Here is a 15,813-nt window from a genome sequence, read left to right as displayed (position 1 = left end):
TTGCAGGGCACTAGCTCACACTCCCCACAGTCCCATTCTGCTACTTCTGTGCTTCAGTGTTGCAGAGCCCAGGTCCACAGGGTTTCTCTGAGCAACCGTCCATAAGGCCTATTTAGGTGGCTCACGGACAGGTTCAGGTGATCTGCTGCTGTACATGTGGTGGAAGGACTGAACAACACTAATGGCTGGAACAGTCTCAGTGGAGGGGTATCACTGCCATGTTAAGGGCTTGGGAGCACAATTCTTTCCCCACTACGGATCTCGTCACTGCCCAGTTGTGATACTTGGCCTGGGTGCTGAGGAGTGGTTACATTTTCTGTAATATTTGTATGAATCCTTTGCATGCCTCAGTTCCCCACTGTACTGTGCATCGCTACCCAATGGATGTGAAAGGATGAACACCAGTGCTGGAAGTGAGTGTGAGTGTGTGTGTGCGCGCGTGCGTCTGTCCGTCCTAGCTGTCTAGGTGGAATGACTGGGTCATTCCAGAGCTGGTTGAGAACAACACAGATCAATAGAGGATCCAGCGATAACGAGACCCCCCAATGACTGAACAATCAACACAAGAAACCCTAGGAGAAGGGACATGTGACCTCAGCTGGAGAACAGATGGAAAAAGTGTCAAACAGTTGGAGTAAGGGCTGTCCTTTGGAGGCACCCAGCATTCACATTCGGAACTAAGGCCACAGAGTCAGATGGAGCTGATAACAGCCTTCATTGCACTGGCTTGGCCAGGATGAACTGTATTTAACCTTTGTCTCTCTGTGATAACCTAAGGACTGTAAGCTTCTGTAGCCAGGTCACTAATACATTGTTACCTTGTTTTGGAAAGGCTGCCACTGCCAACACTCACTGAGAGCATTGTGCCCTGAAGGGGCCCAGGACAAGCCTGCTCCAGGCATCTGGTTCAGCTGGATTCACTGCAGGGAGCCAGGGGGAGAAACAGGGATTGCTGGGGCCCGAAGGCCCAGTCTTGGTGGCCATGGGCCTGTACCTGTAGAAACATGTGGGTCCTTGAGATCCAGCACACTAAAGGGGTCATTCGTAAGGGACTGGTTACCGACTGGGGCATAGACCAGAGCCTGTGAATCCATGACACTTGGCCTGGGTGCTGTGGAGTGGTTTTGGCCCTTGATAATTCTGTGTAATAATTCTAATTTTAAAGAAAAAGAAATTCACACACCAAAAACTTTGTGAACAATAGGTTAAGGATGCTACATTACAAATGCTACGTACCATGAAAGTTGCCATTAATAAAATCTAAGCGTTAAAGTATAGAAATGATAAACGCTGTATATACCCTTACGGGAAATATATTGGCATGAGGAAAAAATGTATGAAGATCCACATTCAACTTTTCAAGAAAAATCTTAACACTTTCCCTCCCTCCCATAGCAGTGACTGCTGTAATTTAGGTGGCCCGAATGTTTCTGTTCTCACCTATTTTCACTTGCTCAAGATCCTGTCCAGTCTCTGGCCCTTTGGGCGGTTTCCCAGGCATGGTCTCTGCCTGAAGCAGACTCCTTGTTAGCAATGGTCCCTGGGGTGCTTGTGGCTAAGAGGTGGCTGGAGCAAGCCTCACACCTTTTACCTGCTCTGCACGCGGGAGGGTTGGGAAGGGGAGACTTGGGGGAAACAGCCTGGCTGAGGCAAAGGGGTTTCTGAAGTGTATGCAGGATGTTGCTGAGCTGGTCAAGGGCCTGGCTAAAGGATGCACCCAGCGTAGGGTGCAAAGGGCTGGGCGACAGGGCCTGCAATGGCACGTTCTCTAGTCTGCAAATGACCTCCCAAACATGGTGCCCAGCATCGGCACTCTCCCTCCATGACTGCCCTTCTCAACATGGCGCCCACCCCTTTCACGTCCCGCTTAGATTGCCCTTCCCAATATGGTGGCAGCATTCGCCCTCTTCAGTGACCTTTCCAATATGCCGCCTTTCCTTGCCCTCATACTCTAACTACCTACATTTGCCTTTTGCAACATCACAACAACTCCCCTTCCTGTGCGAAAACTGCCCTTCCAAATATGGCGCTCAGCCTGTCCTTCTTCGTTGACCTTCCAATAATGGCGTCTGTCCTGTCTCATTTGTGTCCGTGCTGCGACTGTCCTTTATGGTTATTCGTTTTCTCCCTTCCCAATATGGCTCCCGGTTTGGTTAAACCTTCCTACTGGCCTGTTTCGCAGCTGTGTAGCCTCCCCAGTATGACCCCCAGACTGCTACCCTTTGCGTGACCTTCTCAATATGGCGCATTTCCCGTCCTTCTTCTCACGTGACCTTCTGAACACGATTTCCGCCGCTCCCATGTCACGTGACCGGGCCGGCGCGCGCCTGCGCGCTGCTCTCCCCTTCCTGGCTGGACTGGAGCGCTGGTGGTTGCGATGCTGCCGAGCGGAGCGAAGATGGCGGCGGCCGAGGGCGGCTCGGGCTCTCGGTGCCCGCTGCTCTGAGGGGGTTGGGCAGCGCGGCCGCGGAGCAGGGGGAAGGGCCCCGGCTCCTGCCTTTACCCCGGGCCCTGGAGAGAGCGAGGCGGCGGCGGGGAGGTGAGTCCCGCCGGGGGGTGGAGCGGCGCCCCGGGACGTGGGGGAGGGGGCTCGGCCGGGAGCGTGAGGCGAGCCGGGGCATGGCGGGGCCCGACAGCCAGTGCGGGAGGAGCCCCCGGGGCTGCGGGTGGGATCCCCCACGAACGACGGTGGGGTCGGCGAGGGGATCGGGTCTCCCTGTAGTGGGGGACTCCCCATGTGAACGGGGGCCTGGGAAGCTGCCTCTGGGGCCATGAGAAGGGAGCTAGTTCCTCAGCTTGGGGTGGGGGGAAGGGAAGGGTGAGGAGCTCTGCTTGGGGGCGCTGGGGTGTGGGGAGAACCCCTCAGCTCCCTGCCCGCCACCCCAGCTCTGATTCAGGGAAGTGGAAACCCGAGCAGACATGTCCGCTCCCTGTCTGGGAGGTGAGGAGGGGCTACGGCTTTCTGTGCCGCCCCCCCCTCCCGCCGCCAGACTTGGGGGCAGTGGGGCTTGCAGCCTCTCAGCAGGACTCCGAGAGAGGAGGTGGTTGTGGGAGCACCTGCAGCGTTCTCTGCTCTTTCCTGGGAGGGAAGAGTAACTAGCCCTGGAGTGTGCTCAGGAAAGACCTGTTCTGTTCTGGTGTGAAGGTGGCTGCTTTTAGGGAGGGAGGTCTGGAAGGGGGGATTAAACAGCAAATCCAGGGACAAGAGTTGGAGACTCTGACCATCCTGTTCGTTAGAGAAGCGCTTGAGTTCTCTGTGTCTAACGAAAGCTGTGTATTTTTGCTGTCTTTGATATAATGCTGATGAGGGAGTTACGCTCCAGATTACACACCACAGCTGCTGCCAAACTCTGGTCAGTCAAGAGTAGTCTACATATAAGGCATGATTCTTTAAGTTTCCATTCTGATTGCTATGCTGAAGGGGAGGATGGTTCTGCTCCATCATAGCATAGTGCTTGTGTGGGGAACAGTTGCACTAAGATTCCCATTTGTTTTCTTTTTATTACTCACTAAATACTAACTTCTAAGAGGATGTTACAACTTCACCATTTTAGGAATAAGGAAAAAGCTTGTTTCTCTTCTCAGTATTTTCACTGTCTGGGATATTGTTAGAGCACATTCTGAGAAAAGGGATTTCTTTCAATATGTTCTGGTTTTGTGAAGGGCATTAAACTCTGTACTAATGTCTTGGGACAGCCAAAGCTGTCATAAAATTGGGATTTCATTAAAAAACACAAACTTCAGCAATGCAGCACAAAGCGTGAATTTTAGATAATGCAGATCCAGACAATCAGGACTGAGAGAACTTGCGTTCACTTGTGTTTTTCATAACAAGGCTGGTGTTATAATGAAGTTGCCAGTAGAAATAGCATTTTATATGTATAAAAATAAAGATGAGTCCAAAGAAAATATTTCAGATCCATGGAGAACTTGTTGTGAGTTCAGAATCTAAACGAGGCTCTGCATGTTGTGCCTTGGGTGTCTGTGAGAGATATATGTTGGATTTAGGAAGCTTACATTGTATTCATGCTAGTGGTGAACATAACATAAACAGCAAGAGATGGTAGCATGGGTATTACTTTACATTATCCACCTTCTCTGGCTTTCTTCTGGTAGTCTGTTTCACTGATGGTATGAGTGAAAAAGGGCTTTTTGTTAAACTATGAACTGAATAGTATTACTTCGGTGGGATTGCCTCAAAATGCATAGCTCTTACGAGGATTACATTGTATTGCTGTAAGCAAGATGAAACCAAGCCTCACTGGCTGAAGTATTTTGCATAGATGAGTTCAAATTTGAAATCCTAACATATTCCATCTGAGAACAGGTGTTTATTTTTTCGTGGCCTCCGAGGCCGAGGGTGGAACATTGGCACATAGCATTCCTGATTTTGTGACCCAAACTCTGCTGTTGGAGGTGTTGGGGAAAGAACGAAAGGTATATGAAGGTATATTGAAATGTATGTCTGTAGTGTATGGCATCAGTTTGTTACCTGTAACTATTTCCTGCTTATAAACTAACTCAGTTGTGGGACTTCTGTTGTGAGGCTTGCTTAATGCCTATTGATGGGCACATTGTTTGCATTAAAATGGCTTCAGTTATCATAGTGAGAACTGTTTACACTGCAGGCTAATAAATGGTGGAACCTTGCAAAAGAAACACTGTTTATTTGGGCAGAGAAAAACAGATTTGATCTGGGCAGAAATCATGGTCCTTTCTAGAGGAGTGGTTGATTGCACTTGAGATACCACTACTAACCTAAATTCTAAACTTAAGAGTAGCAGTATTCAGCCTTTAAGAGCCATCTTGCCACCTAATGGCACCACAGAGCTGGAAAGAATCCGTGTACGATGCCCCAGTATTGTGTGCATTATGAAGTCACATCTACATGATGACATTACATTGTCATGACAAATTGATGCAACATCACAATACAATGGTTATAATCAGGGAATGAAAAACTTATCTGATGTGCTAATCAGAAGACTAAACCTGTTAGCTAGATGCTGACTTGAAATATTAGGGGAGGCTTACCATCATGGTTCGGGGCAGTATTTGATGAGAAGTGTTATGCTAATCCAGCTTCTTGGGAGGAAGGGATGCTGGAATTCTTAGTAGGGTTTTGTCCCTGGACCTTGCTTGGGGAAGGGTAGGGACCTCTTTCTTAATAAGAGATTACATTGTTGCATACAATAGGTATACGCAAAAAGAAAAGGAGTACTTGTGGCACCTTAGAGACTAACAAATTTATTTGAGCATAAGCTCTCGTGAGCTATAGCTCACTTCGTCGGATGCATTCAGTTTTCAGTGCTGTGTGACATTTCTCTCTCATACACTCTAACGGCAGCAGGTATAATAGTAAAACTGAGCTTTTTATCATCAGCCTTTACTGTCTCTCGATAAATAAACTCTCTTGCTAGCCCACAAATTGTCAACTCCAATAATGGATTTTTCTATTCTCAAAATTCAAGAAAGTTGTAAAAGAACCTTTTTAAAGAATGAGGCTCATGCGCAAAGTGGACACAAACATTGTAGCTGTGGTTAAAATACAATATCTCAATTGTTCATTGGTAGGAAGGAGCCTGAATTAAATTTTACTTGATGGAGGATTTTAGGTAATCGGTATTAGAGGATACTACTTCTGCTATTTTTGTTTCTGGCTTTTTGCTGGTGAGGTGCATTTGGAAATCCTTTCGTTAGAATATTAAAATATTAAAACAGTCTGGCTTTGTACTGTATTTAGTTTTACATTTTCTTTTCATATGTTTAAAGTGGAAAGAGTGACGTGAACTGTTGGCAGGGGACAAGGTACACATTTCGTGTGCAGAGAGGAGGATTATTATCAGCTCATTCCCAGAATATGAATGTTTTTTTTAAATGTGTGTTCAAAACTTCACTAAACTTAAATTGCACTGTAGTCAGCTGAGGTAGTTGCCAATTTATGTTGCTTCCACAGCATAATTTATGCTGCTGAGGGTTGCTTAACAAGGTTACCAGTTTATATAAACACACCTTTGTGACAGTGTGAAGCTTTTCCCCCTGTATTTGGTTATCAGAGAAAGTTGTCAAAGATATTGATTCATGTCTCTAACAAATTTATGACACTAGTAAACACTGATGAATTTCATAGTCTCATTGGCTTTTAAAAGACAACATCTTTCTGATATTGGACATGGGCTTAAGAAAACAAAGTTTGGCATATAGTCTCAAATAGCTGGATTAAAATTTCCTTTCCAGAATGCTTGCATATAGCCCAGTGAGACATCTGTATCATTATTAAAGTGGCAATACTAGGCCTGGTATTGTGCAAGATGCAGAAAATATTGTTGTTACCCATGGGAGTTTACAATCTCAAGTGCCATGAATGTCCTAGAGCTTTAGTTCATTCCCATTAGATTGTTTTGTGGTTTGTCCTCTTCCCTAGTTTTCTAGAAACCATTGATACATGTGTGCTCCTTTAGCCTAGAGATGGACACCACCCAAATGCCTGGAAATACAAACAAATAAAAATGGGAATTTACCTCCCATCTAATGTGAATTGAAGCATCATTTACACTCCAATAGTCTGTATTGCTTCCTTTGACTTGAATGCATTTTAAAATGTTTGTCTGGTTTATTTTGTCCTGTGAAGTTCCCGAGTTCCATACTGGACCGGGCATTCATTGGTTTTAGGTAGGTTCTTAGTGTTACCTGAATTTAGTTTTTGCTTGCTTGTTACATGAACATCATTGCGCTATGTCTGTAACTGTACCCTCTCTGGCCATGATTTCGTCAGAGCTAATAAGATCAGTAGTGTTAATTGCAGAACTCTGGGCTATCCAGGAAATGGTGTTGGACTCAGGAAGTTGTTACTCCCTGAGTCAGTACTGAACCAGTGTATGGAAGTACTATGCTGATTATGTACTGGAAGAGTGTCATTTTTCACAGTGGTAAGGATATAAACCCTGATGTCTTGGCAGAATTCAAATTTGGTAGGTGTACATTCTGCCTAATTAAAATGCCTTCTGTGGGTTGATGAAATATTAATTTTGCTGGCACAGAGGGGATATACTGTCCTAGAGGTGGGTGCATTTCATTAGTAAGTGAGTGAATATATGTAGTATTCAAACTGATTTAGGATCCTTCAGGATGAAAGCCACTGGATAAGCATAAAGTTTCTCTCTGAAAGGTAGACTCTCTTTACTAAATATGTCTGAACCTGAAAAAGCAGTAAATCCATCCATGTACTGGATTCAGGTGCCAAATTTTGTAAGTGCTTAAACAGTGATATTTTCTTGTGGCATTTGTTTGACGGGGAACCTGGTACTGTCCATTTATAAACTTTTGTCACACTGGAATTGAGACTGGGAACCATGAAAGAGGTGTTATAATGTGTCCAAAGTCCCCAGACTGCTTCTGTTTAAATCATAACAAATTCGGACATACTTCTAGTGTATAGGGGGAACGATAATAATAGAGGCTTCATTCGTTTTTATAAATTGTTGTGAATCTCCTTGTACTTCTCTGTGAACTCCCAATCACAAAGAAGGGGGCTGTTTGTATTTGGGAGATGAACCCTTCTGAAAGACTGAATTCTTTACAAATCTATATTTTTCAGAAGGCCATTGGTTTACTGCTCTGACTGATGTTATGCATGATCTGATTCCAGTTCTAACGAGGCTTTTGCTTGTGTGCATTATGGTGGTAAGATTTTTTTTTTTAGACACAAGTGGATGGAAAATCACTAGTCCTTAAGTGTTTCTTGGTTGCTTTGTGAGTTAAATTTCTTTTGTTAGAAAAGGAAGGTGTCTGTTACATTTGAGTAAATACATTTACAGACAAGTGTCAGTGGCTTTTTTTACCCTTTTTACATATTCTATTCTATGGAATCAAGTATATGAGCTAAAATTATTTAGATTAAAGGTAGCAGTTCAAGGGATAAGTGGGAAGTTAACTTTTCCTGTCTTGCTGAATTTGTACTGTACTCCTTTCCCACTCCTAGGTCTCCTTCACTCTGGGGTAGCTAGGTGATTGTAAGTTTCAGAGTAGCAGATGTGTTAGTCTGTATCCGCAAAAAGAAAAGGAGTACTTGTGGCACCTTAGAGACTAACAAATTTATTTGAGCATAAGCTTTCATGAGCTACAGCTCACTTCATCGGATGAGTGCTGTGGAAAATACAGTGGGGAGATTTTATACACACAGAGAACATGAAACAAGGGGTGTTACCATACACACTGTAACAAGAGTGATCAGATAAGGTGAGCTATTACCAGCAGGGGGTAGAGGGGAACCTTTCGTAGTGATGATCAGGGTGGGTCATTTCCAGCAGTTGACAAGAGTAACAAACCATTATGAATTTCTAATGTCAGAAGCCCACTTGAGTATGATGATTCTGGGCCAAGCATTAGCCTGTTCCAGGCGTACCAGAAAGTGTAACTCCGAGACCTATAAATTGTGTAGCAGGTGTGCATGCTGTCTCCTGTCACTGTTTCAGAGAACATCTTTGACTCTTGGACTACAAACTTTTTAGATCATGTGCTGTTGTGTGCTATTAGATGTCGTCATGTTTTGTCCCAGTAGTTGATGAAATGAGCCCACATATATAGTTCATTTTGATTGTAGCCACCTGATCACTCTGCCTTTCTGACAATGGGGAGCTAGGAGTCAAGAGATCTAGTTTCTAGTTCTCAGTGCACCCTGGTTTGCTTCAGTTGACCACTCTGTAAAATGGGGATACTTTGTGAACTCTTGTAAGATCTTTGGATGAAAGGTGCTAAATAAATGCAATAGAAGATCAAAAGTTAATTATTGAATTTGCCAGTGGCCTGTGTAATTTATTTGTAGTATCCTTAAAAAAAAGTTTCTTGGTGTGTTGCCTTTATAGGACATTTTGCTAAAATGTTATAAAAATCTAAACAAAAACCAATTCTGAAAATAGTTGAAAGACAGGAGAGAGCAAAGCAAATATATACTTGTCCAACTTGTGTTTTACATCTTTCCTCTTCTGACAAATCTAATGAGAGAAAACGAGCTATTATAAAATTCAGAATCCTTAAATTACTAATGAGCTAATGACCTGAAGAATAGCTCTGTGTTGCTCAAAAGTTTTTCTCCCACCATCAGATGTGGATCCAATAAAAGATAGCTCAGCCCCCTGTCTTTCTCAACAATCCAACTAGAAATGTAATCTGTGAATTGTCTCTAGTATTGTACTGAAGCTGGATGTTTGTACTTAACTTTAATTTCACATTTTTGTAGATTTGCATTGTGTTTTTCTATTCATGGGCCAGTCATCTCTTGATCTTTCTTAGTCACTGGGCTGCTCGTAGTTTTCTCACTGTCCTGTCCTCTTTTCTCTTACGTGTGTAAAGATTTAGTATAAACCTTAATGTCAGATCTGTCCATGCATGTGGCTGATCACCAGGGGAATCCAGAAAAAATTACCACCTCATAATGCAGAATAGCCATTGTATCCCCAATAACTCGCCACCCTTAGAGCCAATTTGTTGTACTCTTCATCTTTGTATAATGTTTGGCTGGGTAACGGGGGAGGTACTTATCCTTCTCGTCCCCATCTGCATTACCTCCTTAAGAATCCAAATGAATCACTTCTGACTTGCCTGAAATATATCAACACTCCAAATGAGACCAGTGTTCCTTCTGAATCCTGTTTACAGAGCTGCTTTTCCTCCTGCATGCATGTGTAGAAATACTATTGCTAATCATGTAAGAAACATCATTTTTAATAGTCTTAAACCTCTAGCACTGGAAGTTTTAGCTCTTCCAACTTCTATTGGTAGTGCAGAGCTTATTGATGATTAGCATAAGGGATTCCAGACTGCCAGCTACAGAGTTAGTGGTAGCTTGGCAGGATTTTGATATGTAGGTAGAAATGTTGCCTTACAAATCAGTCCAATATTGGTCAAATTGTAGTTTGACTGTTGTAGGGACACATGGTGCAGTCATAATTACATGCATCCATTGTCCCTGTAATAATGTACTTGCCTAGTGCATATAGAACCCAGTGAAGAGATGCAAAATATCTTCCATTCTGAATTGCAGTATACTAAATATATGTAATTTTTTTATGTATAGATCAGTGATCAAAGTATTTATTGCTTCTTTGCTCTCCCTGGTCATATCATGAGTGAGAATGCCAGTGACAAATGCTGACACATTTGAATTTACGTGTTAAATCCCTTTGCTCAATGTGAAGGTAAACATTTGTGTTTTCTGCAGAGTTCTGTACTTACCTTTCTCATATTGGTATCCAACAAGCTTTCAGTTTTTGCTTATTGTGTTTTTAGTTTAGTCCTAACTGTTCTCAGTTAACTGTCAAAAATATCAAACGAGCTCTCTCACAAATAGTCGAGTATTCATTTTAATATCTAGAGAGGCAGTGTCCTAGTTTATTAAGCGCGGGTTAGGGAGCCAGAAATCTCAAATTCTAATCCCAACTCTGTCAGCAACTTGCTGTGAGACTCTGCTTCCTCAGGTTCCTTATCTATAAAATAGAGTTAATTACCGCAGTGAAATGTACAGAGTTAGGCAGTGGAGCACCCACTGTCTGAATGCTGTTGGAATTCATAATAAAAATATTATTTGTGAACGAATTTAGGTTAACTTTTTTTGTAATTGAACAGCAGGTTTATACATATGAAGTGCTGTCTTTGAAGTGTGTTTTTTTTAATAACACACTTTTGGCGTCATGTAAATTTTTTTCTAATTAGAAACTGAAAATTATACATGCTAGTGGTTTGTTGCATTAGTTTTGTCAGCCAAAAAGTAGTGCTTTAAAGAAGAAAAAAAAAGCCTTGTGTATAGGTGATGTTTCCCTCCTCCTTTATCCTGGTCAATATGAAATCAAAAGTTAGTAGGTGGTTAACATTGTACTAACTGATTTTTGTTGTCCTTTCCTTTGTAGCATGAAAGCTGAATGTGGCTCTCATCCTTTCCAGACCCACTGTACCCCTTTCAGGAGTCTGATTTGTCTTGCGTACCCCCAAGTTTCACCTCACTTAAAAGCCACTTGCTTACAAAATCAGACATAAGTGTCACAGCACACTATTACTGAAAAATGGCTAACTGTCTCATTTTTACCATATAATTATAGATCAATTGGAATATAAATATTGTACTTACATTGAACAATGTAAGCAAGTCATATGAAGTTTTAGTTTGTACTGACTTCTCTAGTGCTTTTTATGTAGTCTGTTGTAAAACTAGGCAAATCTCTAAATGAGTTGATGTCCCCTGGGAAGACCTCTGCGAACCCCCAGGCGTGCAGGTACTCATGGTTGAAAACCACTGCCCTAGTTCATAGAATGTGATTCATGGGATCTGTGTGGTTATGATTAACCAAGTGGATGCCATGAAGCATCTTTTTAGGACAGGCTTGGTTAGTGGGTCACAGTTCTTCATGGGATATATAGTCTAGAATACGCCGTTAATCTGAGTGGATATGAATCTGATACGGAGGAGACTCTCTGGTGCAGGTGCTAAGATGGTAATGTCCATGACAAACTAGCATTACCTAGATTCTCATGCCATAGCTGCTAAGCAGAAAGATCATTGCAATAGCCAATTCTTCAAAGCAGTGCATTTGGACAGTTTTAGAGACTGATTAAATCCTGAATGCTGAACCTGTCCTTTGCTTTTGCAGCATCTGTTGCTTTTTGATCGTAAATTACATGGCATTCCAGGCACTCTTCCTACCTTCAAATTAAATATCTCAAGGCTCCTTGTTATGTGAATTTCTTAAGCAACATGACATGGTGGGGAATGGAGCATCATGGTTCTTAAAATTAGGATGCAGTATAATTTTGCTCTGTTGTAAATACAGAATTTGCTTCTCTGCAAACATACTTCATTAAGTGTATGCATGCTTATTCAGAGACTAGTAGAACTAGACATTTAAGATTTGGGTGTAGAGTGAAGCAGCATATACTGCTCTGCCAGTAATCCTAACTTTGACCTGGAGTTTGTGCTGAAAACTACTTTTATTGAGAATTTGAACTGGCTAAGCATAAATCTGGTGGATACTTGTCAGAAATCTGAACTTTATTGAAGTCTCAGTCATACCAGTACACGTACTGGAAGCTGCAGTTGATTGCTTGACTTTAAGCATTAAACAAAGTGTACAAATATTAATTACTAATTACTTTTCTTCCCTCAAACCTCCATCATCCTTCTAGACAAAGCTATATCTGCCTCCGTACTCCATTTAATATACAAAGTCAGATGACAGTTTGTCTTAATTTCTCTCTCATTTCATTTTTCATTGAATGACAGTGTCCATAAGGTTACTTTGTGCAACTCAGGCTGTCTCAGCTGCTCCTGGAACTCAGCATTAGGCCGGTATTTATCTTCTGAAATTAAGGTTTTGAGGCACTGGCCTTCAACTGGGGGCAAATCTCCAGTATACAAAAGGAAACAGTTATTTTTTTTTTAAAGTATCCCTGTAACTTTTTCTTGTGTATGCTTCCTGACTTAATGTTCCCAACTATAAAAGCTGTTTTTGGTGTTAGGGGTGCAGTACCCAGATGGTCAGTGTTTTCCTTTTGTGTTTGTTTTGTTTCCTTGTGGCCTGCTGAAATTTCATGAAGCAGGTGCAATCTAGCAGGATCTTTCCAATCCAAGAATGCTGCAAACTGTATGGAATTGTCACTCGGGTTGGGGTGCTGCTTTACTGTCAGAACAAGTGTAATTGACACATGGTTATCTCGCTGACCTTATGTGACAATGCAGTCTTCTTGCACTCTTTTCACTTGGTGTTTTGCAGCATTAACCCCTTTCTTTCATTGTCATTAATTTAAACATGGATGTCCTGCTGCTGAATTAATGCTGTCATGCAAATAACTAGTCTTTTTCAACTTGGAAATTCTTGTGTTACTGCTGTGACCGGACATATTATACCAGTTGTATATTTTCTCAGACCACTCTTCTCTTTTGCTTCTGCCCACATTTTGTCCTTGCATGTGGCTCTCAAATCTTACCTTCAATAATCTTTTTGTCCTGCCCCATTATATGCTTCATGATTATTGCAGTGCTTGGTTAACTTGACCCCATTATTGGCAATTCCTGTGACTCTTGTTTTCTTGGTTCCCTTTCATCTGTCCCATGTGCACGATCAATTCTGTTTGGTTAATGCCATCTGACGCTCATTGTTAGTCTGGTTTTTCGCTTTGATCTATTCAAGTACACAGTCACTCAGATTTACCACCTGTCCATTTGGACTACACAGGCTCATTTTTACACCACTCATAAATATTCTTTTGGCAGTTTAAAAAAGAAGAAATTGTGTTTGCCCTCCATTTTCCAGGTCTACTTATTTCCTGTGTTTGCTGGTGAGTTTGTTAGGGATTAAATTTATAGTCAGTCCTTTTTAAAAAAAAAATCTGATTTATACACTAATGTAGTTTTCAAAATTAGGATTAAATCCAAAAACATTTCTCAAAATAAATAAAAATTCCCATGTGGTCAGTTGCCATTTTACCTGTGCTATGTGTTAGTTGTTGGCTAGCTTAAATATAAATAGTCTTCAGATGGCCATTTGAGGATCAGACAGCATTTGCACATGTTTAAAAAATTAGGGAAGATCCTAAATTAACAGTATGGCTCAGGTATTGTTACTCCTGCATGATATCTCTCAATTAGCATGTGTGTGTTTGATTAGCTCCTTGAAGAAACTAGCACCTTTTGCATAAAATCCCCAAATGTGTTAGTTCACCTGATTGTTAAACCTGAATTCCAAAAAGTAAACTTTGAAAATGAATGTCTTTGCTTATTGTGGAGAATTTTCACCTTCATCTCCCATCCCTTGCTGCTGATCATTGTCACTTAGTCGATGCTCTCTCTGATGCACAATTTGGCTTTGTGCATCTGGGGCTGGGAGGGTCACTGAAGAGTAATGTAATGGCTACAAGGGGTAGGACAGAGGAGTCTCTCAAACCTAGGTCTCAGTCATGTGAGTACCTGTTTCATAGTTTGTATTGGAAACAATGGTTCATATTTATTTGAGCATAAGCTTTTGTGAGCTACAGCTCACTTAATCGGATGAAGTGAGCTGTAGCTTATGAAAGCTTATGCTCAAATAAATTGGTTAGTCTCTAAGGTGCCACTAGTACTCCTTTTCTTTTTGCGAATACAGACTAACACGGCTGCTACTCTGAAACCAATGGTTCATATTGATCAAGTGGTAGAAGTAGTACAGGAAAATAATCCTTTATTATAGTAAAAAAATAAGATTAATATGCTACAAGTGATGTCTACTGCAGCGTAGCTGGAAAAAGCAGCCTTGAATATACCTTGGTTGCTTTAAATCAACTCCACAGTTCTTGTTTTTCTTCAGCAAAAACAAATTTTCAATGTAATTATCCCTGCAAAAAGTATATTAATTGGTCAAATATAGGGATATTGTATTTTAAGACTACATTGAATCATTTAGTCTAATAAAAATCTGCGAACATGGCCTCTGTTTTATGACTCGTATTAGTACTACACACACAGCTCTACTGGTTCTAGAAGTATAGCATGTCTCCCTAATGACATAACTGTAGGCTTGATTTTATGCACCTAAACCTATAAACAAGTTGATTAGGTTTAGTGGTCTTTGTAGGTTAAAAAATAATTTCAGACACCACAAAGAGGAACAGTCCTGCATAGTAACCTTGAGAGTTGTCCTCTAAACAGTGGATTTAATTTTAATTTACTAGTACAACTTCACATGCTCTGCAATCCAATATCCTGAGAAAGGAGTTGGGCTGTATTTATTTAAAATATCTAACTGTGACATGTCTTGTAGCCTTTATCAAATGCAAACTGGGTTCTTGGTAATGATTCATTTTAGGCACTTTTGGAAAGACACCCAAATTCTTGCTGACATTCCAAAATTTGTTCTGTACAGACTCTGTACCACCGTCAAGATAAAAGCATTGTACTTTGTCCTCAACTTACATTAGGATTGGAAAAAAGTCTATCTTCTTAAATCTTCCAATACATTCTGAAGCCTGAAAGCCATCTTTGTTAATTTGTGTCCTTCCCCCTTTTTTCATTTGACAAGCATGCACTTCCCTTTTTACTTCGGATGGAGCTGAAATCAACCAACGTTCTTTTCCCCCTAGGAAAGCACAGCTCTAAAAGTAGTTAACAGCTGATTCAGAGCCAGCAGAGGGAGCACAGGAGCAAAAACGTTTCCTGTGTACTTTCCACTAGAATAACAGTGTTCTTCTCAAAAAGAAAAGGAGTACTTGTGGCACCATAGAGACTAACCAATTTATTTCAGCATAAGCTTTTGTGAGCTACAGCTCACTTCATCGGATGCGTGCAGTGGAGTAGCCAGTACATTGCATGCAGTAGCTCACGAAAGCTTATGCTCAATTAAATTGGTTAGTCTCTAGGTGCCACAAGTCCTCCTTTTCTTTTTGCGGATACAGACTAACATGGCTGCTACTCTGAAAAGTGTCTTCTCGGTCTCATCAAGAGCAACACATTTAAAAAACAAATTGAGATACTTAAGTCTTGTCTGCACATGGAGTTGTTCCTGATTAACTTTCAAGGTGTTTAAGTTAAACAGGAGCACTTATTCCAGAATAAATTGTTCACATATGGAGTTAATCTGCAGCATGTGCCCACAAGACTCCAGAGAATTAGTCCACTAGATTAGAACCGTTTCAAAATAGGGTCAAATTTGTGTCTAAATTACTTGAATGTCCTTTTTTTTAATTAATCCAGATTACACAGTTTGTGCCAATTCCAAGCTTAATTTATATTTGGCTCAGTCAGTCTGGATAGAATATCTTTGAGTTTTTTAATCAGAGTTGATAGCTGGAAGT

General features: G+C 41.5%; 1 protein-coding gene across 6 annotated transcripts in view; it reads left to right on the top strand.

Moving 5' to 3' along the window:
* The first annotated feature begins 2,318 nt into the window (after positions 1-2,318).
* The window catches only part of FBXO42 (F-box protein 42), a 104,690-nt gene continuing 91,195 nt past the window's right edge, over positions 2,319-15,813 (top strand). For 3 of the 6 annotated variants that reach the window (XM_048824810.2, XM_048824808.2, XM_075120961.1), the window contains exon 1: positions 2,319-2,539. Coding sequence is in view for 3 of the 6 variants with exons in the window: in XM_048824807.2 (XP_048680764.2) it covers positions 7,678-7,683 (6 nt within the window). In the remaining 3 variants the exon portion in view is untranslated. Of the gene's footprint in view, positions 2,540-7,663; positions 7,684-15,813 lie in introns of those variants that run through there. The other 3 variants (XM_048824807.2, XM_075120962.1, XM_075120960.1) reach the window with 1 other exon arrangement.

The sequence above is a fragment of the Caretta caretta genome, chromosome 18 (genome assembly GCF_965140235.1).
Source record: "Caretta caretta isolate rCarCar2 chromosome 18, rCarCar1.hap1, whole genome shotgun sequence".
Taxonomy (NCBI): Eukaryota; Metazoa; Chordata; order Testudines; family Cheloniidae; genus Caretta; species Caretta caretta.
This window is presented reverse-complemented; position numbering and strand designations above follow the sequence as displayed.